The sequence below is a fragment of the Gracilinanus agilis genome, chromosome 2, assembly GCF_016433145.1.
Source record: "Gracilinanus agilis isolate LMUSP501 chromosome 2, AgileGrace, whole genome shotgun sequence".
NCBI classification, from domain to species: domain Eukaryota; kingdom Metazoa; phylum Chordata; class Mammalia; order Didelphimorphia; family Didelphidae; genus Gracilinanus; species Gracilinanus agilis.
Genome location: NC_058131.1, coordinates 337611852 through 337639201, shown reverse-complemented (window position 1 = coordinate 337639201; position 27350 = coordinate 337611852). Strand labels below are relative to the sequence as shown.

General features: G+C 42.0%; 1 protein-coding gene across 1 annotated transcript in view; it reads right to left on the bottom strand.

The window, feature by feature from the left end:
• Positions 1-2724: 2724 nt before the first annotated feature.
• The window catches only part of TTI1 (TELO2 interacting protein 1), a 36850-nt gene continuing 12224 nt past the window's right edge, over positions 2725-27350 (bottom strand). Inside the window, exons 4-7 of the mRNA XM_044661562.1 lie at positions 27001-27141; positions 23617-23821; positions 23223-23310; positions 2725-3599 (exon numbers count right to left, since the gene is read on the bottom strand). Of these exons, the coding sequence (XP_044517497.1) occupies positions 3413-3599; positions 23223-23310; positions 23617-23821; positions 27001-27141 (621 nt within the window). The 3' untranslated portion in view covers positions 2725-3412. The remainder of the gene's footprint in view (positions 3600-23222; positions 23311-23616; positions 23822-27000; positions 27142-27350) is intronic.

Genomic DNA, 27350 nt, shown 5'->3' with positions numbered 1-27350 from the left:
AGGTCTAAAATTAAACCTGCATGAAAACAATAATCAGAGAGGCATTCTGATTAAAAAAAAATCAATAGCAACAATTTGCTCCAGGGAATCACAAAGTGGCTCTGGCTATTTTAACTCTTTATGACCAGGACTGGTTTTTGGTATTAATTATGTAGGCAACTACCCAGCATGAATGCTTAATCTGTATTGGTGTCCCTTTCTCCCCAGGGAATATCTGGCTCCCTTCTCACACCCAGGTATTCTGGGAATAAAAACAAATTTGAAATTCTGTCAAAGAAAAAAAGAGAGGGATGTCAGTCTTTCTTTTCTCCCTACTCCCTTTCCCTTCCACTTTTCCGATTAGCACAGAATGCTAGAGCTAGAATACATATTATCATTAATTTTTTAAATCCTTACCTTCTGTCTTAGTATTAATTCTAAGTGGCAAGGATTAGGAAACTGGTGTTAAGTGACTTGTCCAGGATCACACAGCTGGGCAGTATCTGAGGCCACATTTGCACCCAGGTCTTCCTGTCTCTAACCACAACACTCTATCTACTGTGCTACCTAACTGTCCCTTAGAACATATGTTAAAGAACTTCTAGGAGCTCTAACTTGCCCAAGATAATATAGCTAGTGAGTGGCAGAACTGGGATAGAATCTAAGCTCTTAAGACTCTTAGTCATTAAGCAGCATTTTAGTTTCCTTTGTGAAGATCTCTCAATTAGTAGAGGCAGTAATTGAGGCTCTGGGAGAACAGACTTGACCAAGGTCATCCATACCCTGAGGGACAGGTCTTGGATCAGAACCAAGGTCTACAGTCTCTTAGTCTAGAGCAGTGATGGGCAAACTACAGCCTTCGGGCCAGATGCGGCCCCCTGAAATGTTCTATCTGCCCCTCATGACATTATTCCTAATCTGACGAATCCAATGAGTAGGATACAATACAATGAAACATCAAAGGAGTTGCCTTAGAAACAGACTGACAGATGAGTATTTCCTTTCCTTTGGCCCCCTCTTTAAAAAGTTTGCCCATCACTGGTCTAGAGCTTTTCCTGAGATACTCTGGAATGGACAGGGAAGTTTGAATCCTCTTTGGCAGAAATTAGGATCTTTGGAGATACTGCCACGAGGGGTCAAGATGCCAACACAGAAACCCTCTCCAGGATCCCAGAGACTTTGAAGGGCCTTCTTGGGATAACAGAATTCTTAAGATGGGGATTCCTGTGATCTTGAGTTTTAGGGTGGGAGATGGGGGAGGCAAAGAGGCAAGAGTAAGAGAGTGAGGAAGATCATGGCAAGAGGACTGGAACTCAGGCCAGGCTGATGTAGCAATTGTGAAGTTTAGAAGCATAAAGTTTATTCGAAAACTCCTCTCTTCTCAACAGTGCTGGGAAAATTTCCACCTTGAATTTAAATCTTATTTCCTTTTTACAGCAGCCTCCCTTAGACAAGCTGAGAATAGAATAAAAATAGGCAAGCCTAGCTGCCAGCCACCATTGTAGCCACCTCTAGCTTGTTTGACTAGGGTCACCAGATACCGCTAATAAATTCGGTATTTATTAACAGTGATTTTTCTAAGCTTATCACTTTAGGGTAGAAACTGAGATCAGGGAAGTGAGGCTATGGGAAAAGAAATTTCCCTATTTTACTCTGGTGTGGGAATAAGGAGAAAGAACTGAGAGAGAGGAATCAGCCTCAGAGGGGTGGGATAACACGCTGGGGTGGTCTATGAGGACATCCGAGAGGCACTGCTTTATATAACCTGCATCATATTTCCACAGCCCACACTTCAAATGATCAGCACAAGAAGACATGTAGGAGCCCGCTGCACGGGTGAGGCAGGAAGGACAGGGAGAATAATATACAAGGATGATAATGGAAATAAAACACAAAAAGGCAGCTAAACAAATTGTAATTGTGACAGCTGATCCTGATTTAGAGGAATAAATGAAGGATACCTCCCTTTCCTCAGGAGAGGTGGGGCTCTAAGGGTGCGGGATGCTACACATGCTATCAGACATGGCTGCTTTGTGAGTTTAGCTTAATGATTTTTCTTTGTTTATGAGAGGCCTTGGTGAATGAAAAACCATTAAGCACTTACTTGTCCTAAGTGGTGTGTTAAGCACTGAAGATCCAACAAGGATAAGCAATAAGGAAAGTCTCTGCCCTCGAGAGGCTTACTTTCTAACGTGGGAAGACAAATAAGGCCTGGTTGAAGGGTGGTTACTGGCCAGAAAGGGAGGGTTTTAGTAATTGAATTTGATTATTGTTTTCTGATCCAGGGGTGGAAATAGATGTGGGGAGGAGAAGGAAACATGTATTGGCAAGACATGAAGATATCTGGGCAATATTATGTGGTGGGTCTGCCTCCAGATTTGAACAAACACTCGCCTATCAGAGACCCAGGTTCTTCAAGTGCTGGGTCAGAAGAAGGGGGCTAGAAAAGAAGGGGGAGGGCTGCTGCTGCTGGCATACTGGGAAATGAATGTGGTAGTGGTGATTTTTGTTTCTTTTAAGGGGCATCAATAAAATATTTTTAAATGTTCCAATACCAAACACTCTTCATGTTTTTCATTGGTAGGGTATTCTTTTTTCCTTTGTCTCACTTTCCACTAGAGCAGACCATATTCAATTGGCTTTAACCCACCTAACAAGGTGAAAAAGCATTATTTCCAGAGAGCTCAACTGGGTTTTTTATAAGCCACTTGGTTAAAAAGCAGGCTTCAAAAGTGCGAATGATTATAACATCTTTATTGTGTATCCAAAGTGCTAAAAAAACGAAACAAACAGATACAATGTCATTATTTAGGTGGGAAGAAGAGGAGATAATGCTTTCACATATATGGAATGGAAAGTCCGCAGACTCTGCATTTTCATGGATTCAATATTTGAACAAGGCATTCAAGAACACAAAAATGCAGGAGGAAGAAAGGTCATTTTGTCTTTGCCAGATGTTTAAAAAAACAAACAATAAAAAACGACAACAACAAAACCCAGAAAACAGCAGCTGAAGTGGGGGAGTCAGGCCAGCAATGCGCCCCTGGAACATAGCTCTGTCCAATGACTAAAGTATATCAAGGAGTTAAATTGTTAGAGTTGCTTGACAATGTCATTTGAAAACACAAGGTGTAAAATATAAATAACAGTCAGCTATTTTGCTTCAATCCAATTTCTAAGCAGTTGTGTGATCGATCAATTTATAAATCGATGGGCTGTCTCATCCCCCTTCATGTTCTTCTCTCTGAAGGCTGCTCTCTGGGCTGCCAGACTCAGGGCTCAACGGTTCAGGGGCAGAAGAGATAGCTCCAACAACTACCAGCTTCAGGAGAACATGTATCTCTCATGCCCCCGGGGGTGGCCAGTCAGCAGCTGGCATAGATGTGTCATCATTCCGGGAAGCAGGGAAGCTTGGCCTCTCGGGGAGAGCCCCTCAGCCCTGCAGCTCAGCTAGGAGGAGGAGCACGTTGTCAGTGTATTCTGTCCGAGGCTTGGCCATCCCACTCAGGCTCACTGGGTGGAGGCTGGGGTGTGGGGGCTCATATGGAAGAGGGCAGTGAAGTTCATTCAGAATGAACCACGTCGTGTCTGGATCTACCTTCATCAGGTGGAGGAACACGCTGGGGAGACACAATGGAATGAGGAAGAGGGAAGAATAAAAGGGAAAAGGGAGAAAGAGACGTTTGATTTTTGCCCAAGAGAGTATTTACTGGGCTACTCAAAAGGACTCTGATAACAATGTCAAATTGCTTCTGACAGCATAACAAATACACTGAAGTTCATTAAGCAGGGCCATTAAGATGGTTCCTAAGCCCAATGGAGCTTCAGCTAAACAGTTTCATGTCTATTGGCAAAGAGGAAAAAAAGTCATTAGTCTAAGCAGAACAATATTGACATCAAACAAGCTTCTGGCAAATAATTGGTCTAGTCCTAGGGTGTAAAGCAGATTTCAAAAAGAAGAAAAATGACAAGGCACACACTTTATTATGGGCAGAGAAAAGGCAGCTGAACAGGGAACCCTTAAGAATAGGCCCAGTCAGCGACAATAAAGGCTTAAAAATAATGTTGTGTAACACAATACATCCGATTCTATCAGGGAGAAGGCTGGAATGGTGTTAACTCTTTCAGTTCGCTGGGGCCCATTCAATAAATATTGCTTCCTTATTTGTCTAGAATGTACAAGATGCCCTTCCCCTAACTGAGGAACCGCTTCTCCAGAATGTCAGCTCCAATAATCCCGCCCAATGGTCATAGAAAAGTCCTAAAATCCTTCTCAAGCATACCAAGGGCTTCTTTTTGACCACTGGGTGGGATTATTGGGGCTACTGCTGCAATGCAGTCAGCTTTGGTTGGAGACAGGGCAGCTGAGGATGTTTTTAGTCTGGCCTGGGGAGAGACATCAAGGTCACTTTGATGAGAGAATTACTTGCTTCTGCCATTGATATTTCTGAATGATGTCTGTGGGTCCGCCTTGAACTGCAGGCTCTAGGTCAGTGCCCTTGTTTCCACTCTCCTCTGTCCCTTATTTCATGTCACTTACTTTTCCATCTAGCCAAAGTGGATGACTTGATGTTTACTGATCATGACTTGCCCTAGTCTGCCTTTGTTTCATTTCACCCACCATCCTTCATGCGTGGAACAACTTTTTCCTATTATCTCCAGCTCAAAATCCTTCAAGACCTGGCTCAGGGGCCTTCTACTCAATGAGATCTTCCTTGATTTCCCTGACTAGAACTTATCCCTTCTTCGAATTTTTCTCTATCATCTCCGATGCATATAAGCATCTTCTAGCTTATAGTATTATTTTTGTACATGCATATCACCCAGAGTGTGGGGTGTACATGCATCCCACTAAACCAGTGCATTTTGGACATCACTGAAAATGAACAATGAGTTGAACCCAGGCCTGGATATAGGACAGGAAGTGAACTATCTTGCACTGGGGACACTGTACAGTCCTCTAAATGATTCTGAGATGCTCCCTGCTGCAAAACCCTTCTTTCAACACTAGTCTTCTACAAGTAGTGCTATGGGGCTACAAATCCTAGGCCACCATGATCTCAGAAAAATCCAAAGCACAGATCACCCACAGGGTAATGGAAAGCCACACAGCAGATGTAAATAAGCTGCAACATTAACATGTGTATAAGAAGGGGCACAAAAGCTATCATCAAAGACATGTCTGGACACGAAGAGGAGGTGGGGCAGGCATGTATTGAGAATGAGAAATCACCAATGGCCAGTTTGGAGGCTGCACTAATAATATCTATGAAATATTAAAAAAAGCATCAGAGAAAGGCCTCCAGTGTAGTGGGTGACTCCTCAATGGAGGCTTTCTGCAAAGACATGGACAAAGAACTGCACAAGAGAGGCATGGATGAAGAGATCTGAATAGGTGGAAGGAATAGCTTCAGGAAGACAGTTTACAAATTCAATAAAGAACTGAAGAGGTGAACATGCTTCATCTTCCTATCCCTTCTCCCCCTGCCCTCACCCAGATTATAACTTCCTTGAGGGTAAGGATTATGCCATTTAAAATTTTTCATATCTCTAATACCTAGCATAGTACTTTGTACATAAGAAGTGCTTCGTTTGACAAACATTTACTAAGTGTCTACCATGTGACAAAGTTTAGATCAGACGTGGTCCCTGACTATAGATCTCAAGACACGTTTCCTGAATGAATCAATGCTCCCTTTCTTAAATGGGGATCACCAGCTGTACAATCATCAAGAGTAAATAGGTAGCACAGGGGATAGAGTGCCAGGCCTGGAGCCAGGAAGACTCATCTTCATGAGTTCATATTCGGCCTCAGCCACTTACTAGCTATGAGACCCTGGGTAAGTCATCTAACCCTGTTTACCTTAGTTTCTTCATATGTAAAAAATAAGCTGGAGAAGGAAATTGCAAACCACTCCAGTATCTTTATCGAGTATTGGACATGATTGAAAAATGACAGAACAATCATAGCCAAACGACTGATGAAGTAAAAAAACTCTGAGGCACCAGGCATTAACCACACAGAGGTTGACAACTGCAGCCAAAGGGCTAACTGTATTATTTAGCTTTGTCCATTAATCGCCCAACCAATGAACATTTATGAAGTACCTGCTGTCTACGAGGCACTGTGTTAGGTGCTGAGGATACAAATACAAAAAATGAAACAATTCCCAGGATCAAAGAGCTTACATACTACAAGGAATAAGAAGTCACTTCCAATATAAGAAAGAAATCTCAGAGATGTGGTTCTCTGTTCAGTCAACTTCTTGGCCCACTTTGCTGGTTGGGCTTCCCAAAAAGTCTGGCTTCTCCTTAATTATGCTTTGCTTCTACTCCCCACCCAGACTGAAGCACTGGTGTACACAGTAGTCTTAGGTCCCCTAGCTACTAGGGAGACAAGGTCCTTTGGTTTGGATTTCCAGGCTTGGCCTGACCCCAGGATGCTTCATTCTCTTGGGCTTCCAAGCCCCAGATTTAATACTGATCCAAAGCCATCCCCTGTAGCTTTTCTTAGCCACTCGACTCTGCCCTGTTTCTTTACACACACACTCTCTCTCTCTGTCTCTCTCTCTCTTTCTCTCTCTCTCAGGTTGTTCATTGTTCTCTATTCCTTTCCCATGAACTCTCATCCCTGAGGTCTGGGCTCAACACTGTCTGTTTAATCAACCTGCTGGGAGAGAGCTAAGTAATCTTCTGGCTAATGGTTTTCCTATCATGAATGAACATTTACAGCACTTTCATTTACATAAAATAGGTATCAAGTGGAAGTCTTATCAATGGGATATCCAGGAAGAAAATACACAATGGGGGCTTTTTATCTCATTGCTCTTTACCCAAAAAGAAAGTTACTTCCTGCATCAAGTCTTCCCTGGTCTCCAAGATGAGTAAACCCATCCCTCTGAAACCCATGTAACATGGACTGATTAATTGATATCAGTCTGCTGTGCTTCTCTGGGGCAGGTATCTAATAGCCTATTATAGTTATCTGTTTTGTGGCCTCCCCATTAGACTCTAAGCATCTTGAGGACAAAGACTAATTTTATCACCTGGTGGCTAAAATGTGCCCTACACAGGATGGGTGCTTTATTGATTTGTTTTAAACCCTTACCTCCATCTTCCAATACGAGGCAAAAGAGCAGTAAGGGCTAGACAATGGGGGTTAAGTGACTTCCCCAGGGTCACACAGCTAGGAAGTGTCTGAGTCCCTATTTGAACCCAGGACTTCCCCATCTCTAGGATTGGCTCTCAATCCACTGAGTCACCCAGTTGCCCCAGGGTAGGTGCTTTAAAAGTGTTCTTTGAATTAAATATCAGATCAAACTTTCTATTAAGCAAGGGGCTATTAACTTTAGTACCATGCTCTGTTATAATGGGGCTCAATGACATTCCAATACAGGTATACCTTGCTCTACACAAAAAGATCTATTCTTGAAAAGTTTTGAGCACTTTTTTTTTTTAAAGCAGCAGGGCTTGCTATTTAAAGAAACCCTGCTGTGGATTCTTTTGCAATGCAAATATTCTCTCTCTGAGTTTAACTGTTTTGTCAGATCAGATGGTCCCATCCTAGGTTCTCTTAAAACAGGAACAGGCAAGCCCAAGCTCTGAATACTGACTGCCATTAAGAGCTATGTGAGCTCAGGGGAGGCCCTGTGCCTTTCTGAGGTAACCATTAAGTGAAGTACAGTGATTCCCTCACCTATTGTGGGAGTTACGTTCCAGAGACCCTGGTGATAGGTGAAAATCTGCAAAGCAGCGGTATCATATTTATTTTATTATTTATCTATATTCTTAAGGCTTTATAATCCCTTCTCATTCTCCTATAAACCTTTTCCGCACTCTTATTAACCTACAGTCACTGAGCCAATCAGCAACCAGGATACAGAATGCAGTGCTGTTGTTGGCCGCCTTTCATTTCATCAGCCAATAAAGAAACACCTGTAGAATCTCATGTTGGCAAACTTGTGCAAGCAGTAGTGGCATAGGGGAAATACAGAATTAGATATGTATTTTTAAAAGACCCATGATACAGTGAAGCTGTGATATAGTGAGGGATGACTGTAGATGAAATAGGTGTGAGAATGTTTGTTGAGGAGAACCTCCACCCATTATTCTGAGATGACTCAAATGTTGTTTTTTAAAATTTATCTCCAAAAGGCTCAAACTTGTCACCAAGTTTACCTATTCTTTTCTTTAAAAATCTTTACTTTCTTAGTAATGACTTTAAGACAGTACAGCAAAGACTTGGCAAGTGGGGTTAAGTGACTTGGCCAGGGTCATACAACTAGGAAGTATCTGAAGCCAGATTTGAACCCAAGTCTTCCAGACTACAGGCCTGGTGTTCTATCCACTGCTGCCCTGCAGTTTATCTATTCTTTATGTTGTTTATTCTTTATGGTTTTTTTTTTTTTTGAGCAGCAGATAAAAATACCTGCATTATAAGGAAAGAAGTCTATCTCCTCATCATTAGGCACACCAGGGCATGTCATGATTACCCCCCTGAACAGAGCCATCTTTGAGTTTAATTGTTTCTGATGAAAGTCCTTCTGGAACATATCTCATACCTCTTGGAATTCTTGAGCATGGCCTAGCACCCCATCCCTTTTCTTTTGAGGTAGTGGGGGGAGGCTGGGGCTTGTGATTTATTTCATTGAGGTAAGAAGCTCCCAAGTGAGGAAATTCTCTTTACCAATGCAGACATGCAGATCAACAACTTCTAGTCTTAAGAGTTTTCTGGGACTTGGAGAATTAAGTGACTTGCTCAGGGTCACACAGTCAGTGGGAATCAGAGGTGGACCTTAGGCCAGGTCGTCCTGATTCCACAGCTAGCCCTGTAACACTTTCTGGACAATGTAGGTTCATTCAGGAGACATCCAGCAATGATGGGGTTGGGGAACATTGTGAGGCCTGCAAGAGCCAATGCTGGCTATGGGGTTATGGCCCCAGGTAGCTGGATTTAGTTCCTCTCTACTTTCTAGCTTTTCCATTTCCTTCCTCACTTTCTGGGTGCTGGCTGCCTCTCCTTGCTTCTCGCTGTTGCCTCCCCTCTTCTATTCTGCTGCTTCTGATTTGTCAGCCTAAAAACCAGATAATTATGTTTTGAGAATTGTTTGTAAAATAAAAAGTCTGGGACAGTCTTTGACAAAATTGTAATAGGCAAATCTTGTTGATCCTGCCCTCAATTTCCTTTTTGGAGTCTTTCTCTATATATCTATTATTTATCTCTTATCTTTATCTATTTATCCCCTTCTGGTGGCCCTACTTTTCCCCCAAACTTAATGTTCTTATCCTGGCATTTGGCATTTATATAGCACTTTATATAAATACAAGTACAAAGTGCTGTACAAATATTATCTTATTTTTTCCTGCCAACAATGCTGGAAGATAGGTGTTATTATTATAGGTGGGAAAATGAGGTAGAGGTAAGGTGACTTGCCTAGGGTCACACAGCTAATATCTGAGGTTAGGTTTGAATTCAGGTCTTTCTAACTCTAGGTCTAGTATGCATCTTCCTGACAGGGAAGAGCATGATTTCATAAAGGTCTGCACATGAGATTCATAGAAACTGGGGGCTAGAAGGGACTTCACAGGTCACCTGGTTCAGTCCCTCATAGTAGAAATGGAAAAATTAGGACCCACAGAAGGAAAAGTGTTGGCCCAAGGACACACACTCAATAAGAGGTGGATCCAGGACTGAAGAGTAGGTCCGATTTCTAGCCCATGGCCAGTTCCACTAGATCATGGTATGGAACTCAATGTGATATTCTTCTCAGGAATATTAGAAAGGCTACAGGGACCACAATAACTAGAGTCAAGGAACAAAGCATATATGAAACATTATATACCATGGTATCCCAAGATTTAGAGCTGGAAGGGCCATTAGAGATAAACTTAGAGAAACTTTTCATTTTAGAAATGAGGAAACTGAGGCCCAGAAAAAGAAATGACTTGCCCCAAACCTGCTAGTGAAGTAGCAGACTCAGGGTGTAAGCATGGATCTTCTTCCAATGACATGTTCCATGTTCTTTCACAACACCAGATGGGAGATATTTGGGGGACAGAAGGTTGGATCATTTCATGTAGACAACTGGCTAAAAAGCTTATCCTCTAGGCTGGCCCCGCTTAAAATGCTCTCCTCTACCTCCTTTAAGTCCTGCAATTTCTTCAAAGCCCAGTTTAAGAACCATCTGTTCCATGAAGCCTTCCCTGACTAATCCTACCTCACATATGCTGCTTCCTTTCTCTGAATCCTATAGCTTTCAGTCTTTACCAAGCCATCTCCCACTTGACTGCCTAGTGTCTTGCAACATTTTTTAATGTGTCAAGTATGTTCACCATTTCCTTCCACAAAGAGAAAGCTAAGCTTCTGGGGGCTCAGACTGCCATTTGTACTACTTTCTATTGAATCTTAAAGACCAGGGACAATTTCTGCAGGCACTGATGGGCGATGAGGAAGGATAGCATTCTAGGAACAGAGAAGGCTGTGAGCAAAGGTATACGTGATGACAATCAATTCAATCTGGGTAAAATAGGGAAAGGAGGACAGCAAGAAGGGGATGAAGAAAATAGAGCAGGGCCAGATTAGGAATGACCTTGAATTCAGACTAGGGACTCTGAAATGTAGGTAGCGGGGAACAAAGAAATGTCTACTGAGTGAAGCCAGGAAATGCTCTTTTCCCAATATGAAGGCAGTGCCAAAAGCCATTGGACATCAGGAGGCTGGGATTCTAGGGTCAGTTCCATTATGTACTTCATGGTCTTGGGCAAATCACTTCCCTTTCCTAAGCTTCAGTTTCCTTCTCTCTAAAATGGGGGCAGAAGGATCAGAAGGCAGGCAATCTTTTAGTGCTTTTTGGGCATAGTTTCAAATTGCCATCCAGAATGGTTGGATCAGTTCACAACTCTACCAGCAATGCATTAATGTCCCAATTTTGCCACATCCCCTCCAGCATTCATTACTCTTCCCTGTTGTCATTTTAGCCAATCTGCTATATGTAAGGTGGTACCTCAGAGATGCTTTGATTTGCATTTCTCTAATTATTAGAGATTTAGAACACTTTCTCATGTGCTTATTGATACTTTTGATTTCTTTATCTGAGAATTGCCTATTCATGTCCCTTGCCCATTTATCAATTGGGGAATGGCTTGCTTTTTTGTACAATTGATTTAGTTCCTTGTATATTTGAGTAATTAGACCTCTGTCAGAGTTTTTTGTTATAAAGATTTTTTCCCAGTTTGTTGTTTCCCTTCTGATTTTGGTAGGAAGGAGGAGGAGCTTTAGACTCAGTCTCTAAAATCCTTTCTAATGCAGACCATCTATACTCTAAGGCAGTGATGGGCAAACTATTCCCCGAGGGCCAGATCCAGGCCGTAGTTTGCCCATCACTGCCTTAAGCAATTCCTTAATCATTACCCCCACATCCAGATGTAGTGATTAGGGAATTGCTTAAGGCAGTGATGGGCAAACTATGGCCTGGATCTGGTCCTCGGGGAATAGTTTGCCCATCACTGCTCTAAGGTCATGCCTAGATCTGGCATTTTGTGTTGTATGTTTCCTCCAGCTCTGATAATCTCTACTCCATGGGTTCCTCCTACCCCCCCAGTTCTGATGTTCCTCACTTTAAGGCCTCATCCCACTTGGACAATCTGTCACATGCATATGGAAAAGAAGCAATGGAAAGAGGTGGGGCTGCTTTGAGGATGTCTTGGACTGTTTCGTGCTTAAACGATTTAAGCTTTCTTTGCTTGGGATAATCCCATGTTTATAACCTTGGCAGTGGTTGCTGGAGAAGTGATTAGGATATTCTAATTCATCGTTTCCACTTCATCGCAGAAAGAAGGCGGCCCGCGTGGGAGACAATTTTTGTTTAAAAACAAAAATATCTTTGATAATTAGAGTGGCAAGGGAAATGAGGAAACACGCACCCAAAATGGGAAACAGATTTCTATTTACACGTGATGCGCTTGACTGTTTTCCCTAGTGCCAAAGACTCTGAGAATGCAAATGGTTTCATCTGATTCTGTTTCCTTAAAGAAGTGGCACAATTTCTCAGGCTGAAGCACAGTGTACTCCCAGCTGCAATGAACATTTTTATTTGGCCAACAGTGACTTGTGCTTGCACCGGATGAAAGCCAACCTGGTCCTGGGCCCAGTTTAGTCAAAGCTTTTTCCTACATGAAGCCGATCAAATCTAATCCAATCCAACAAGCACTTATTAAGCTTCAACTATGTGCAAAAGCAAAGGGATATAAAGACAACAACAAAAAATAGTCCCTTGCCTTTGAGAAGGGGGTAAATATGTACACAGACAGATGGAGGGAGTACACCCTCCCTTCATAGGTACAAGAAAGGCTTCCTGCAGGGAGTATAGAACTAAATCTTATATCTAGAGATTTTCCCCTAAAAAAACAAAAACAAAAAACCTCCAAACTGAAACATTCCCATAAAACTCAAATAATCTGTTCCTTCACCTTCTTCTTTAAAATGACTTCTTTAAATTAAGAAAAATCTTTTTTTCTTCTTCTCCTCCATTAACAATCAAACAACTCTTGTAACAAATCTACATTAGTCAAGCAAAACAAATTTCCCCTCTGGCCATGTCTCAAAACGTGTCTTCTTATGAATTGCTCATCTATCTGTCAAAAGTGAGGAGAATGGGCAACTTGGGAGTCTAGGAGGTGGAAGTGAGGTAGGGTAGGGGTAGCATGAAACTTAGCATGAAACTCTGAGCAAGGAGGCTGATTTGTCTGAAGCACAGCATCTATAAAGGGGAATAATGAGCAATAAACCTAAAAAGTTAGATGGGAGTCAGATTGTGAAAGCCTTTAAATGCCATGAGGAATTTGTATTCTAGGATAAAGGTAAAACAAAGAGCCACTGACAACACTTGAAGAGGGGAAGGGCACAGTCAGACATTGGGTATTGTGCCCCTAGCAATGAAAAATGGGTTAGAGGACAACGTGAAGTCAGGATGACTAGGAGGTTGTTGTGATAGTACAAGGGAGAAACGAGGAGGGCAGTAGCCCTGTGAGTAGAGAAAGGGATATACATCAGTACTTTGTGCAGGTGTAACTACCAGTTTCTTAAGATGCTGGTTTCTTGAGTTCCTTTTCCCATGCCTGATGGGGTGACACTCCCCAGCTAGGGTGGCAGTAATCTTCCTCTGGGCCCTCACACATGGGTTTGATGTCCAACTCACTGATGCATCTAACTTGGATTATCTGCCTTTGGGTCATATTCTCCTATGAGGTCTTAAGCCCCACAAGAACAAGGACTGTGTCTTATTTCAACTTTGTCCTCCCTTAGCCTCTTGAAGAATATTCTGCATCCTGCGGGTGCTTTAGAAATAGCCTTGGAATTAGTGAGTGGAAAAGCAAATGTACAAGGTGCTTCCCTGTTCCCCACCCCACCTCAATCCCTTAAGTTAAAGTTTAGCAAAGGGAGAAGAAATGTTAGCAAAGGCAACTAACTGGGTTGAGCAAGGCTAATGTCAGTGGGCGATACAATCGCCAGGTGCTAGATAAAATAACTTTTTAATATATCATTTTTCACAATCAGTAGCAGTATGAAAGTGTTTCAGGCAAGGAAAAAAGTGACCTAGATTCTAATTTCACTCCAGTCACTGGCTGTGTGGCCTTGGTCACACTTAATTTGGCTGAGTCTCTCTTTCCTTCTCTTTCAGAAGTAATAATCTCTATCCTGTCCACTTCACAGGGTGGTCAGAAGCACAGTGCTTTACACACAGCGGGAACCTACGATCAAAGCTGGCTGTATTGTATCTGGATATGTGATTTTATTCATCTAGGGAAACTCCTTCTACCAAGGCAGGATGGCACCATCTCTGCAACTCAGGAGTCTGAGAGAGCAGCCTAGAACATGGAGAGATTTGATGACTTTCCCATTGTCACAAAACCAATGTATGTGTCAGAAGCAGGACTTGATCCTGGGTCTCCCCAACTTCAAGGCTGGCTCCCTATCCATAGGCTATAATGGCTGTCAAAACATGACAGGCATTCTGTAAAATAGAAAGCACTGTCCTTTATTTGGGAAGGGAGAGGGAGAGAGAGGGAGGGTGGAAGGAGAAATGGTTATTACTACCACCCAATTCTGGAACTACTCTACCATAGGAAATTCTTAACTACCTAGAAGAGGGCAAACATTTGTTTTTTAATTGTTTTCCTTGAAATTTCCACTATATTGACTTGACTATGATACCAATGCATAGTCAATGGATTTATAATTTCATCTATAAGACTTAGTAATAAACATACACACACGTGTGCCTGCAGGGAAATAGGAATGTGATACACACACAAACATATACACATATATACATATATACATATATATATATTTATACATATATATATATGTGCTATGGAGCCCATACATAATACATACATACATACATACATACAGCTCCATGGCATCTCTTTTGCTTTTCAGGCACGTGGAGACAGAGGGAGGATGAAGAGTATTTTATTCCTCCCTTTACCTCCACATGTCCGAAAGGTAAAAGAGAGATGAGATGGACCTTATTCACTGTGACAAATTGGAATCACTGAATGTAAAACACTGAAAAAATAAAAATATATAAAGTGGATACCAAAAGTCTTAGAGCAGCCTTAAGCTTTAATAGCTTATTTGTACAAACTATTTTAATAGCTATTATACAAGGTACACCTTGTATACACTCCACACTAATTATAATGTTATGAATATGGGTTACACTTTTCCCCATCAAAAGCTGAGTTATATAAATCTAGAGGTCAAAATTTTTCAGTGTCTAATTACAAATCTTTTTTGCTTTAAAAGGGATTTCATTTTTTGGAGCGCAGTCTACATACATGATAATATGGTATATACAGGAGCCACATTATATTTGGCCATTATTGGTTCCAAACCAAAGGACTTGGTTTTTGTGAAAGAATATCCCAAGGCAAGTAGGAGACCAATTCTAGAAGCTCAAGTTCCCCTTTTCTTATGACTATGTTTCACTTGTTCTCTTTGGCTAGAAACCTCCCCTCCCTTCTTAGCTCCTCTCCTTATCCACAATACTCTCTGGGACTTTTGTCTCACATTTGTGAAGTAAAAGAAAGGGGCTGTCCCCACAAAGGGTAAGTGGCTGATGGCAATTGTAATAGAAAGCTAGAGAGTGCCAATAAGTGGTCTCTACTGAGGTATGGTCAGTAAAGCCTGAAAAAAGGAGGTATATGAGTAAGGGCAGAGAGAGTTCCAGCTGGAGCTAGATGAGGGGCAAAGCTGAGACAGCTGGGTCCCCTTCTGTCTGTGTTTGTTCCCTCACGATCCTACTGCTTTTTGTGACTCTCCCCAACTTTAACTAGGAAGAGGTGATTCCCAGGGATGAGATACCAAAATGCTCTGCTGAGGCCTGCTGTGTCACCTAATGCCTGTTGGTATATTCTGGGTAAGGAAGAGCCCATTCTGTGTAACTGGAAGCCAGAAGACAAAGAAGAAAAACCTGCTTTGAAGTAATCAGGTTAACGGCCTGGAAAATGTTCCAAATACATCTCCAGAAACAGAGCAGAAATGGCTTGTTGAACATTCCAAATGGCCAGTCCCACCTTTTTTCTGGCACAAAAAGAAACACTTTAAGAAATATATATACACTATTTAACTCCTGAACAAAATTTTTTTCTCCTTCCCCCCAAGCCCAAATCGGTGGCTTGAGGGAGCACAGTTATCAAGAGATTATCTGGTCCCTGGAGTATCAGGAAGCACTCAGCTGTGTCTTGTGCCTCGTCATGTCCTGAGGCGGGTGATTATCTCTCAATAACCTGTAGGGCCATGTAGCTTAAATGATAACTTGACTTTAAAAAATTTAGAACTCGCTGTTAGGCAGTTTCTAAGCAACCTCTGTTTCCATGGCAAAGAATCCTGGTGTTTATACTGATTTTTCACTTAAAATGCGGTTTTATTGAATTTCACTTCACGCAGGCGGCCATTTCAGCACCCTTCAGCCCAGCCTGGCAATTGACGGGCATCAGTAAGTGCCCAATAAACTCCAATGGTCAAAGCTACTGGGGTAGTTGATTCCTTTCTAATCAACCCTGCTGCTCCCGCAACGACTAAGGTTCCTTTCCATGCATCTGAAGTGAACAAACAAGTTTTTCTTTGCAAGGAAGAGAGGGTGTTTCTTTTATCTGTGGGTGCCTCCTCACAGCTTGGTGCGGCAAATCCAATGAGACCCCTAATTGCTTCAGAAATGAGTAAGAGAAAAATCCCCATGAGTTTCAGGTCCTCTGTCTAGACAACATCTGCTCAAGGAGGGTACTAGAAAAATGTCAGCCAATCGTGGCTTGGCAAAGCTAAATCAACAGTAACAAAATTCCAGGTTTCCAACCTCCTGGGTGACAATTGACAGTTACTGAAATTCCAGGTTTCCAGTCTTTTGGGGTGACAGGCTACTCTCTCGATAGTTATTTGCTTCAGAGATTTAGCACACCTTCTCTCTTTCTGGAATTATACAATGTTCTTCTGAGTTGTCTAGGTGATACCAAGAGCTAAATGTGCCACAAGCCTGTGAGAGTTAGAAGCGATCTCTGAGATCATCCAGTTGGAAGATTGCAGTCCAACCCCCTCATTTTACAGAGACAACTAAAGCCCAGAAAAGGAAGGGTCCAAGGTCACTGAGTAAATTTCATAGACAGGCAGAATTTTTAGAGCTGGAAAGAACCTTACAGGCTAAGTCTAATAAAGCTACCCACTTTTACTTAACCAGTGGCCAAAGGGTGAGGACACTGAGTGGCTGATTCTAACCTAAATGATTTCAAGAATTGCCCACAGGGCTTCTTTTTATGTAAACTAGGCCCAGAAATTAAAGTTATTTTAGCCTCCTTGTTACTCATATGCCAAAGACCCACCTCACCCTCCTCCTTTTCTCTGCTCAGCTCTTTTGCTATTACTCTGCATGCACAGAAGGTACAAATGAGGCAATGTGTTTCCTTCCAAACAAATGGATGCTTGGGGTGTCAGTGTGTCCTATGCAGCAAGCAATGGCGTGCTATATACCCAGTTTCTATACTCGGTAATTTACTTTAATGAGCTGCGCTTCATTGGTTAACCAGTATTTAAAGCCTGTCCTTACTCACTATTCAGTTGAGCTTTCTTCCTCTGCAAGAGGACATTTTTTTCTTGGTTTCTAAAAATGTTGAAAACGGAGGATGATGAGATGAAGCAAGGATTCATCCTTCAAATATACTACCAATTACTTTCGTATCTATGCTTACTTGTTTAAAAAATATATGAGATGAGAAAAATCTATTCCCCTTCTTTTGCTGCCTCAAAGACTGCAGCTCCCACTACTGCACACTGGGTACTATGCTAAGCTGGGATCATCAAATTCATTTCAACCTCCAAGGTTTTCAACAGAGACAAACCACAGACTCCACAAAAGTGATTAAATTGCTACCCTGTGGCATGCCAGAGCTTTTGATGGATAACTGGAACCTCACTTTGTGCAGTCAGCAGAGCCACTAGGCTCAATCTACCACAACCCTTCCTCCCTGTCTCTCTCCCTCACTGGCCCCCTTTACCCAACATACCCCAACTCGGCTTCTCGATTGGCTAATGAAACATTCTATCCTGACAGGTCATCAATCACATGACATGGCAGAGAATGCAAGTAAAAGGACTGGTAGCAACAGATTTGGGAAGCCTGTAGTCACTGCTTTTTAGATTTGAAACCTCGTTACCCATCTTTTAAACATCAGCATAGCAGATGTCTCTTATCTCTGACGAGACCATGCCCAAATTTGCCATAGTGAACAGTTCAGATCTGAGTATGTTTTCAGAACTGGCCTTGGAAATGTAAAAGTTAATGCCTAGTGAATGACAGATAAAAGGAAAGCTCACTGATTAGGTCTGGAGTTCTCAACTGTTAGTCAAATGGCAAGGAGGGTGGGGTTAGGGTGTCGGGGGGAGAGGAAAAGAAGCTCCCATTTCCATTCAGGCTATAATCCCAGGTAGAAAATGGGTATAAATGGCAAGAAGAGTAAAATTGACCACCCTTGTCACAACTGATTCCCAGTCTGAGAGTGTGAACTGCTTAATTTCAAGCTCAATTAAATGATTAACTCCCTCCATGAGTCCTACTGTCTTCAGACATAACAGAACCCCGTGTGTATGAAAAGTAGGGAAAAGTTGTGACTATAGGTAGAAAATGAACACTTTTCAAGGGAGGCAGCTGTGCTAGATGTGTGGTCTTTAGGTGTTTGAAGGCACTTGCCTGGTGTTTGATGGATTATGATATTACTTTGGTGTCCTATTGCTAGAAGGAAGGAGATCAGGAGAAAAGTCAGCATACCGCAGAACGGAGATCTAGGCTCCTAACACAATAGGAAGAGTGGTACTCTAAATGAATGAGACACACATGCATGACTGAGTTGAAACCCACTGTTCAGATTACAATAGATGGAAGGAAGCTCACAGCAAGAACCACAGATAAGCAAGTAAATCCCTAAGCTGTGTGACCACAAGTTAAAGAGGGCTTTTTAAAAGAGGGTAAGAGAGGGCTCATCTGAGATCTATACATTCTACTGTCATTCAAAGCTCTTGCTCTGGGTTCCTCGGACACAACTTTTAAAGTGCTAGTTCTCAGCCTTAGATTGTGATTCACACTGGGGTTGGGACGAAGGTTTGCACCTGACCATCCCAGACCAAGGGCAGCAATTCAACAGGCTTTTCTGGGGGGCCAGCGAGGCCCAGCTCTCCCTGCAGCCACAGCTAAACTGCTAAGAATGGTGACGGCACCTTAGCCTCAGAGCCAGTGGCCTATCTATCTATCTATCATCCCCAGTCTACAGAAGGGGTTGCCCCCATCATCTCTGCTTTCTGCCTCCTTGCCTCTGAGGGACTGTTGGACAGAAGATGAATGGGCCTGGGAAACCTAGTGCAGGAGTCCTACAAATTAAAGGGCTGTTTTTGTGTTGTGTAATCACTGTTTCATTTGAATTTCTTTTTCACAAACAGATACTACCTATTTTATCTCCCTGGTTCGGATTGAAATGCTTTCCTGGTGTCTAATTTATGGTCATTATGAGAAAAGGTTGGGTGCTGCTACTGTTTTAAAGCATGCTAACAGCTCAGTTAAAAAGGTGTTATTTTAACCCATTTCACTTCCCTGTCCTCATCTGCATATTGCCATAAAGGTACAGATTGGAATTAAAGGAAATTTAGGGCTTGCCTTTTTTTCTGCCCAATTCCTCTCATCCTCTACCTCTCATGTGCCCTATAGGAAAAGCTTGTCTGTCAGAAACACAGAGAACTGTGGAGGCACACTGCATGCTGGGAGATATCTCAAAGGCTTGGAAAGCCACATGGGGATTCAAATCAGATAAGTTTGGCTCTATAATCTTCGGCAGTGGGCTTGGATGCTATGACCTGTTATTTTCAATCTAATACCTACCTTGGGGATCCCAGCTTATTTATGGACCAACAGTATGCCAATCCCATCTTCCCCACCCCCCAAATCATTCTCTTATTTTCTTAGAGATGAAATGATTTAGCTAGATGAACTTTTTAAGAGCTTCAATGGTCTTTTCTCTCCAGTTAACAGTGACATCTGGTGGCAAAATGAGGCATTATTATTTGTTCCTTCTCCCACTCCTAGATACCCCTCCTCCCCCCAGCACCAAGATTTATATCTAATCCTCACCCAGCACATTCAGTAGATATAAGCACTAAACTGGAATGGCAGCCTCATTCTTACCATTTACAGTTTCTCTTATATCAACTAAGACCTGATCAATTTCCATTTCCTGAGTTTACAGCTTGAATGTAAAAGACTGCCAGGGAGGTTATGTTTATTACAACAAATTAAAAAAAAAGCAAACAGAAACTTGGCCATTCTTTAGAGTTCTAAAAGCAAAACACCAAGAAGGAAAACCATCAGAGGATTGAGATGCTGGCTTGCTAAGCCGTACCAGCTCCCTTTGACCTTCAGTGGCTCTCTGCTGCCTAGAGTTGGGGTAAGAAAATTATGACCCACTGGGTCATACTTAAAAAATGTAAGAAATGTTCTTAGCTCAAGGGCCCTAGGCCTTAAAAAAAAATTGGCAGCCAGTAGGTTGGATTTGGCTCTTGGGCTGTAATCTCCTGGCCTAAAGAAAAAAATACAAATTCCTTAGGTGGTCCAATAGATAAAATGCCAGGCCTGGAGTCAAGAACTCTTATCTTCCTGAATTCAAATCTGGCCTCAGACACTTACTAGCTGTGTGACCCTGGGTAAGTCACTTACCTCTACTGGCCTCAGTTTCCTCATCTCTAAAATGAGCTGGAGAAAGAAGCATCTTTGCCAAGAAAACCCCAAATGGGGTCACAAAGTCAGACAAGACTAAAACAACTGAACAACAACAATCTGATTTTACTTTTCTAGTCTTTTTTGCCTCACTCCCCTTCTTTACACATTCTATATTCAAGTCAAATGAGATTAGCATCTCCTTTCACATTTTGCTATATCCAATGCCAGGGAGTCACAAAGGACATCCTTTATGCTTGGAAAGCACTCTTCTTAACTTCTCTCTGCTGAAATCTTTTACTTCCTTAACAATTTAAAGGAAGGGTCACTTTCTTCACAAAGCCCCTTCTGACTGGTCGAGACTAAGATGTTCTCACTCGCCTACAGCCCTTCCTATGGATAGTTTTTGTCCCTATCACATTCTACCCTATTTATGTACTAATCCCTCCTCCACCTCTGCTCCCCTGGAATCTATAAGTAAGCTCCTAGAAAGCAAGGAAGATGTCATTTTTGTATCTCCAGGTCTCGAAACAGAACCTTGAACATAGTGCAAAGTGATTACAAAATGTTTGCTGAATTTAAATCTGACAGAATTAGGGGTACATGGTACTCCTGGAAGGCTGAGTGCCCTAATACTCCAGGACAGTATCAAACAGTAAGGTATAGCCAGTGACCGGTAATCTTTGCTCATCTGTCATTTATACCACACAGGTGGAGACAGTCACAAGGACCTTGCCAGAGGCTATCCTGTCTTGGGCCCCCCTTCCCCATTCAGGTGACTCATTAGTTTCCAAATCAACACAGTGGCTTTGGCTTCTGATCTAGCACAACACTGCAATTCTCCTGAATTCAAAATTATTTTAAATCATCAGAAGTCTGAATGAAAAGCAATCAACCTTGCTCCCAGCTGCCTCCCAGTATCTCAAAAGCTGGTTCATCTGCCTCAACTCTAAATGGAATTCTTACTGATTAAACAAGGACTAGAATAACAATGCCAGGTGACATTTTTACATTTATCTCTTGTTTGTAAAGAACCCTGGGAGGGAGGCAAGACAGGACTGTGATCTCCATTTTATAAATGAGGAAACTGAGGTTTGGGGAGATTAAATCACTTGTGGTAGCTCTAAGTGGTAGAATGAAGACATAGAACGTGGTTCTCTGCTCAGTCCCTGCTCTGTCCTTCCAGCCCTAAGCCAAGTGGTTGGATACATTTTTACATTTGTTTCATTCTTGTTTTCAACATGCCTTGAATACTAACTCAAAAATGCAGGAAACTCAAGTCAGAGTTTAATTGCTTTCCAGTGGCAAAAAAGGAAATTGGAAATGAAATAACAAAATGTGAAAATCAACTTGTCTTGATGGGTCTAAATGTGTGTGTTTGGGGGGGTGAGAGGAGAAGGAATAAGTTGGTGGTGCTGTTGGTGATGGAGGGGAGCCCCTATGACTCTTTCATATAAAAAGCAGGCAAAATAACATACCAGGAAGCTATTCATTAAATTCTTGATTTGTGTTTCAAATGAGAACATAATTAGCTTCAGGGTCTCTACTTATGGGAAGCTGCCTTTCATTTTATGGAGATCCCTACAAATGAGGATGACTAAAGAAAGTGAGTTTTTTAGAGAGTTCCCATTTTTGGGAAGCCAAGATTGATTCTAGGCCTAGCAGGGTACAACAGGCAATGGGTTAGAGGGAAAAAAAACCTAGGAAAGCAAAAGAGCAAAATCACCAAGTAGAATAAATCGATGAAAAAAGATACTTCTTCTAGCTGGTGCCCTATTAGCCTCCAATCAGAATCTGGCTCCTGCTTTCTCTGGGTATCTGGCTGACTTTTGCCTGTGCTACTATGTATACCCAAGAAGCAGCAGCAAGATGGGCTTTTCCACTGCTTTGGAAAGCTGTGCTCGCTGGGTCAGGCTAGAACTGAAATGCAGGGTCAGATGTGCCTCATACAGAGGCCTGACAGATCTGGATTTCCCAAGGCCCTAGTAGCCTGCCAAGTAAAGGTAGTTTTAGGTCAAAGGTTGCCACTGGCTTTGAAAAACAAACAAACCAATGGACCCAAGTGCATTTTAAGTAGGCAGTGAATCCAGATAACTGTTCAGACCATGATTTTACCTCATGAGAAAAATCACTAAGTACTGGAGTAAGAAGCCATTTTTTTCCTCCTAAGCCAAGAGGCAAGACAGAAAAATACGTACAATGAGCATGACTCAAATTTATGGAAATTGGAATCACAGATGAGATTTATGATTTAGGCAATATTGGAACTAGATAATCTCTAAAGGCCAGCCTCCGCCGCCTTCTCTCCCACCCCAACACTGTGATTTGTTAGTTTAAAGAGTGCAAACACTGGAAGGGACCTGAGAATTGATCTAACGCAGTGAATACTTTTTGTTAGAATATGAGCTCTCATTTGCATCTGTATTCCTGGCATTTAGCACTGTGCCCAACACATAGTAGGTATATAACAAATGCTTGCTGATTTCTTTTACAGAGAAGGCCAGCAAAGTCCAAGAGAGACTTGTTTAGGTCAAATCTAATTATTAGCAAAGATGATATAAGAACTCAGGTCTATCTTTTGACTTGTCATACAGAACTTTTTCTACTACATCATTGCCTTACTTTTAACTGGCTTCTCACAACTCAGGAGTTAAAAAACGAAGGTTTGAACCCTAACTTTGCCATTCCCCAACTGTGCTGCCTTGGGTAAGGCTCTGAGGCTGTTTCCTCATCTGTAAAATGGACTGGCTGGGCTAGATGGTTTCTAATGTCCCTTCCAGATCTATGAAAAGGTTACCTACAGAGAGAAATGTCACCAGAAAAAAGTTCAACTCTACAATTGGAAGAGTTAAACAAATATGCCTTAACTTGGCAAGAAGGGGGAGAAGGGAGAAATGATTTTAACTCTATTTGTCATTACTGAGACATTAATAATTCAGCAAAAATGGAAAGATATGAATGTGTAGGCATATGTTGGAGTGGTGTTACCTCCTGGCAGCCTCTTGTAATTTCACGGGCTGTTTAGCGCTCAGGTAAATCAAGCAGGCATCTGCCACTTTATTCAGGTCACCCCCACCTGCAGAGAGAAAACAAAGCAGGCACTGGCCTTCAGGATTCATTCAGGATAAGTAGTAAGCAAGTGCTGTCTGATGCAATGGGAATGGTGAGAAAAGATGCCCTCTATTCCTTCCTCTTTCCCTAGAGTAATTGAAAAATGAGGCCAAAGCAAGCAACTGAAGGTTAGGCAAATGAAGGGAAATGGTAGAGGGAAAATGAGATGAGCTATGCAGAGCAGGGCAGGGATCTAAATGAGAACACCTGGAGGGGGCTGAGGCAGTGTCAGTGTTTTATGAGTGAACCGGTTAATTCGGTGGGTACATACCCAGGTCCAGTTCCTTGCAAAGTGACCCCAGACCTTGCAGCACAGCCAGTTGCAATTTGAAGGCAATTGTATGGGAGTAGACAGGTCCAGCCCTGGCACTGACGGGAGCCTGGGTGACCAAGGAGTCAGATAGCTTTGGCAGGATGTCTTTGGAAAACCGATTCCGAAGGAAATCACCGCATTTGTTTCCTAGGGTGCATAACACCTGTAAAAAAGACACCCAAGTCCCATCCAATGAACATCTTACTGAGGCATATATTCAAGACTGTTCAGAAAGATTTCCTGAGAAGATAACCAAAGGATATTTAGTAATTCAATTTGATCTAGCTCTTTGCTTTATGACACAGAATTACTGTTAATTCTTGGCCCGTGTTCTGTACTTCTAACAGCTATGAATCTCAAGGAATCGGCTCCAAGGGTATGACTGTTTAGATCTGTAAATATATAGTAGATAATATGTAATAATTCAAAGAGCTAGTTGATTAAAAACTTTATTTGCATACTATTTAATTCTTTTGGCTAATAATTTTGGTCTGGACTTGTGATTGCATTGGTACATGGGAACTTCCAGTAAGGAAAATCCTTCTCCCAGTGAAGATCAGCAAATATTCTTCAAATTATAGCCTGAGAGGTAGGTAACCTAGTGGTTAGACCGCCAGTCATGGAGTCAGGAAGACCTGAGTTCAAATCTGGCCACAGACACTTCCTAGCTGTGGGACTCTGGGCAAGTCACTTAACCCCAACTGCTTAGCCCTTGATGTTCTTCTGTCAGAATGGACACTAATACAGAACGTAAAGGTTTAAGAGAATTGCTTGGTTTCCTGAAAGGTTAAGTGACTTGGTTAGGATCATACAACCAGTGAATAGGAGGAGTAGGTTTGAACCCAAGTCTGCTCATTTTATCCATTATATCATACTGCTTGTCTCTCAGGTATAATGATGATATTGATGATATTAACAACTCACTTCTTATATATACAACACTCTAATGCTTATTATCTGCAACTCTAAAGATGGAGAAATGAAGGATCAGAGAGGTTAAACCACTTGTCCTGGGTCACGTGGGTAATAATTCTCAAAGTTGGGACTTGAACCCAGATTCTCCAGACATCAGGTCCACAGCTCTTTTTCAAGGTGCCACATACTGTATTAAGAAAGAAAGAAACCTTAAAGCAATTCATAATTATTGGTTCTTGACAACATTCCCTGGAGGTGGGAGGATTGGACAGATTTTTCTCTACTTCTAGAAATAATGATTAAAATAGTGAGGTACAGTGAGGTGTGTCATTTGCCCAAAATTAATTAGCAACATCAAGGAGAGAGTAAAAAGCTGGCTAGACTCAACTTTTCTAATGCTCAATCCATTGTTCTTTCTCTTCAAAGATCCTGACAAAGAAATTGTGGGGCATGGTGGGGGGAGAGAGGGACAGTGGAAGCTTCGGAAGGGAAGGGAAGGAAAAGGAAGGGGAGAGAGAGAAGGAAAGAGAGGGACAGGGAGATAGAGGAGAAAGGAAGGGAGGAAGGGAGGGAGAGAGACAGGGGCAGAGACAAAGTGAACAAAAGGGCAGAAGACCTGGGTCTGAGCCTTGACTCGCACTTGAAAAAGTTGTGGCCTTGGGCAAATCACTTCTTCTCTGTGCCTCAGTTCCTTCATTCATCAAATGGAGAGGAAATTTTTGCACTCCCTGCCTGCCTCCCAGGATTATTGGGCAAGAAGCCCAGCATGCTGTACCAACATGAGCTTTAATCATTATTACTCTTCCCTCCAAAACATGCAGTTTCTTTGCATGTCTCCTTTTAACCTTTCTAGCAAAACATACACAGATGCATTGCTCTAGTGAAGGACTGAATACAAAGGATAGTAACCAATATTCTTTAAGGTCTGATAAACAACAAGAAGCTATCTTGAAGTCTCCTTGACAAACAATAATGAGCTCACAAAATGGCTTCCTAGGATAGATCTAGGTATATACTTGAGGTACTTCAACAGGAAAGCACAAAATGGCACCAGTCTACCAGTGTCACAAACACATTTGGGAGGGAAAGGGGATGAAGCACTATTAGATAGGGAACATAAAAAACAACCATATTTCTCTCCTTCTTTTCTGTTTTCCTGAGAGGCAGTGCAGTGTAGTGGTTAGAGCACTGGCCTAGAAGCCAGGAAGAATCCCACCACAGACAAACACTGGCTCTGTGGCCCTGTGCAAGTCACGTAAGCTCTCTGTGTTCTGGGCAGCTCTCTAAGATTAAAAGTTGAAAAAAAAGGTGACAACTTGCTCTGGTGATGAAGTCCAAGAGTCCCCTAAACCAATGAAATCAGAGATCTGGTCCTCTATTCCCTATCCAATCCCCTTTTCTATCCTATCCTCTTTTTCTGTGACTTCTCTGAAAATATGGATAATTTCATAAAGGAAAGAGCACCTCTGAGCCACAACCTCTCAGCAATACTGTATATATTTCATTTTGAAGTTCTTACTTTCAGAATAATATTAATTAAAAAAAGAATTACATTTTATATTTTGACTTGGTAAGTAGATGCTGCAGACACATATAAACAATGTTAAACTACTTCTGTGAGGCAGCTACTGTTGCAATGGATAGACTGATGGGCCTGGGGTCAGGAAGACCTGAGTTCAAATGTGACCTCAGACTCTAACCAGCTCTGTGGCTCTGGGCAAGTCATTTAACATCTGTCTGCCTCAGTTTCTTCAACTACAAAACAAGGATAATAACAGTAGCTATCTCTCAGGCTTTTTGTATCAACGGAGATAATTGTAAAGTGTTTAGTACAATGCCTATTGCACAAAGGACATTTAATAAATGCTTGTTTCCTTTCTTTCTTTTGCTTCAATAAATGGAAGTTCTCCAAAGAAATAATAATACCACTTCATACTTCTCTATATATTTAACTTCTGAAAGTGCTCTTGCGTACCTCTCATTTGTTCCCACAGTCACCCTGTGAGACAGTCAGATCATCTTTACTTGACAACTGAGGAAACAGAAGCCTAGCCAGTGATTTGCTTCAGTTTACATGGTGAGGGAATGGCAGAGGCCATTTCCCTTCTAGGCAGATGCTCTTTCCCCTTGACCAGAGTTGTTAAATATGAGGCCTATGGGCTGTATGTGGCCCACAGCACTCTCTCTGTGGTCTGAACCAGATTGAATGTAATTGGACAAAATACAACAGAATGTAGATAATGTTAATATGTGATTTTCTAAGTCAATATGCAGTCACAGGGATCCTTATGTATGGTTTGGTGGCCTCCATTTTTATTTGAGTTTGACCTTAGTGCAGTAGACCATGCTGCACCAGACACTGGAAGCTTAACTCTCTATTACTCCACTAAGACCTCAAATCCAGTGTTGGGGAGGTCAATGATGTACCTTAAAGGCTCTGAGAACAGCCAGGGGGTCATCATTAGTAAGTCGGTGCACGAGTGGTAGCCAGACTCGATGTACCATGGGAAGTAGCTGGTTCTCATGGGATTGCAGAACTGTCACACATAGTTCCAACACATCCAGAACCTGAGAAAAGATGAGAATGGGTTACTGAATAGTGAAGGGTCTGAAGATAGAAGCTGATGGACCACAAAATTCGATTTTAATGATTTTGAGAGGGTTGGGTAAAAGGATGGGGGTGGGGTGGGTGGAAGAGAGTCAGAAAGGTGGTCACGGTGGCAGTGAGACCTAGGATTCTTTTTTTCAGTGCATGAGAGAGTACATTGTACAACCTT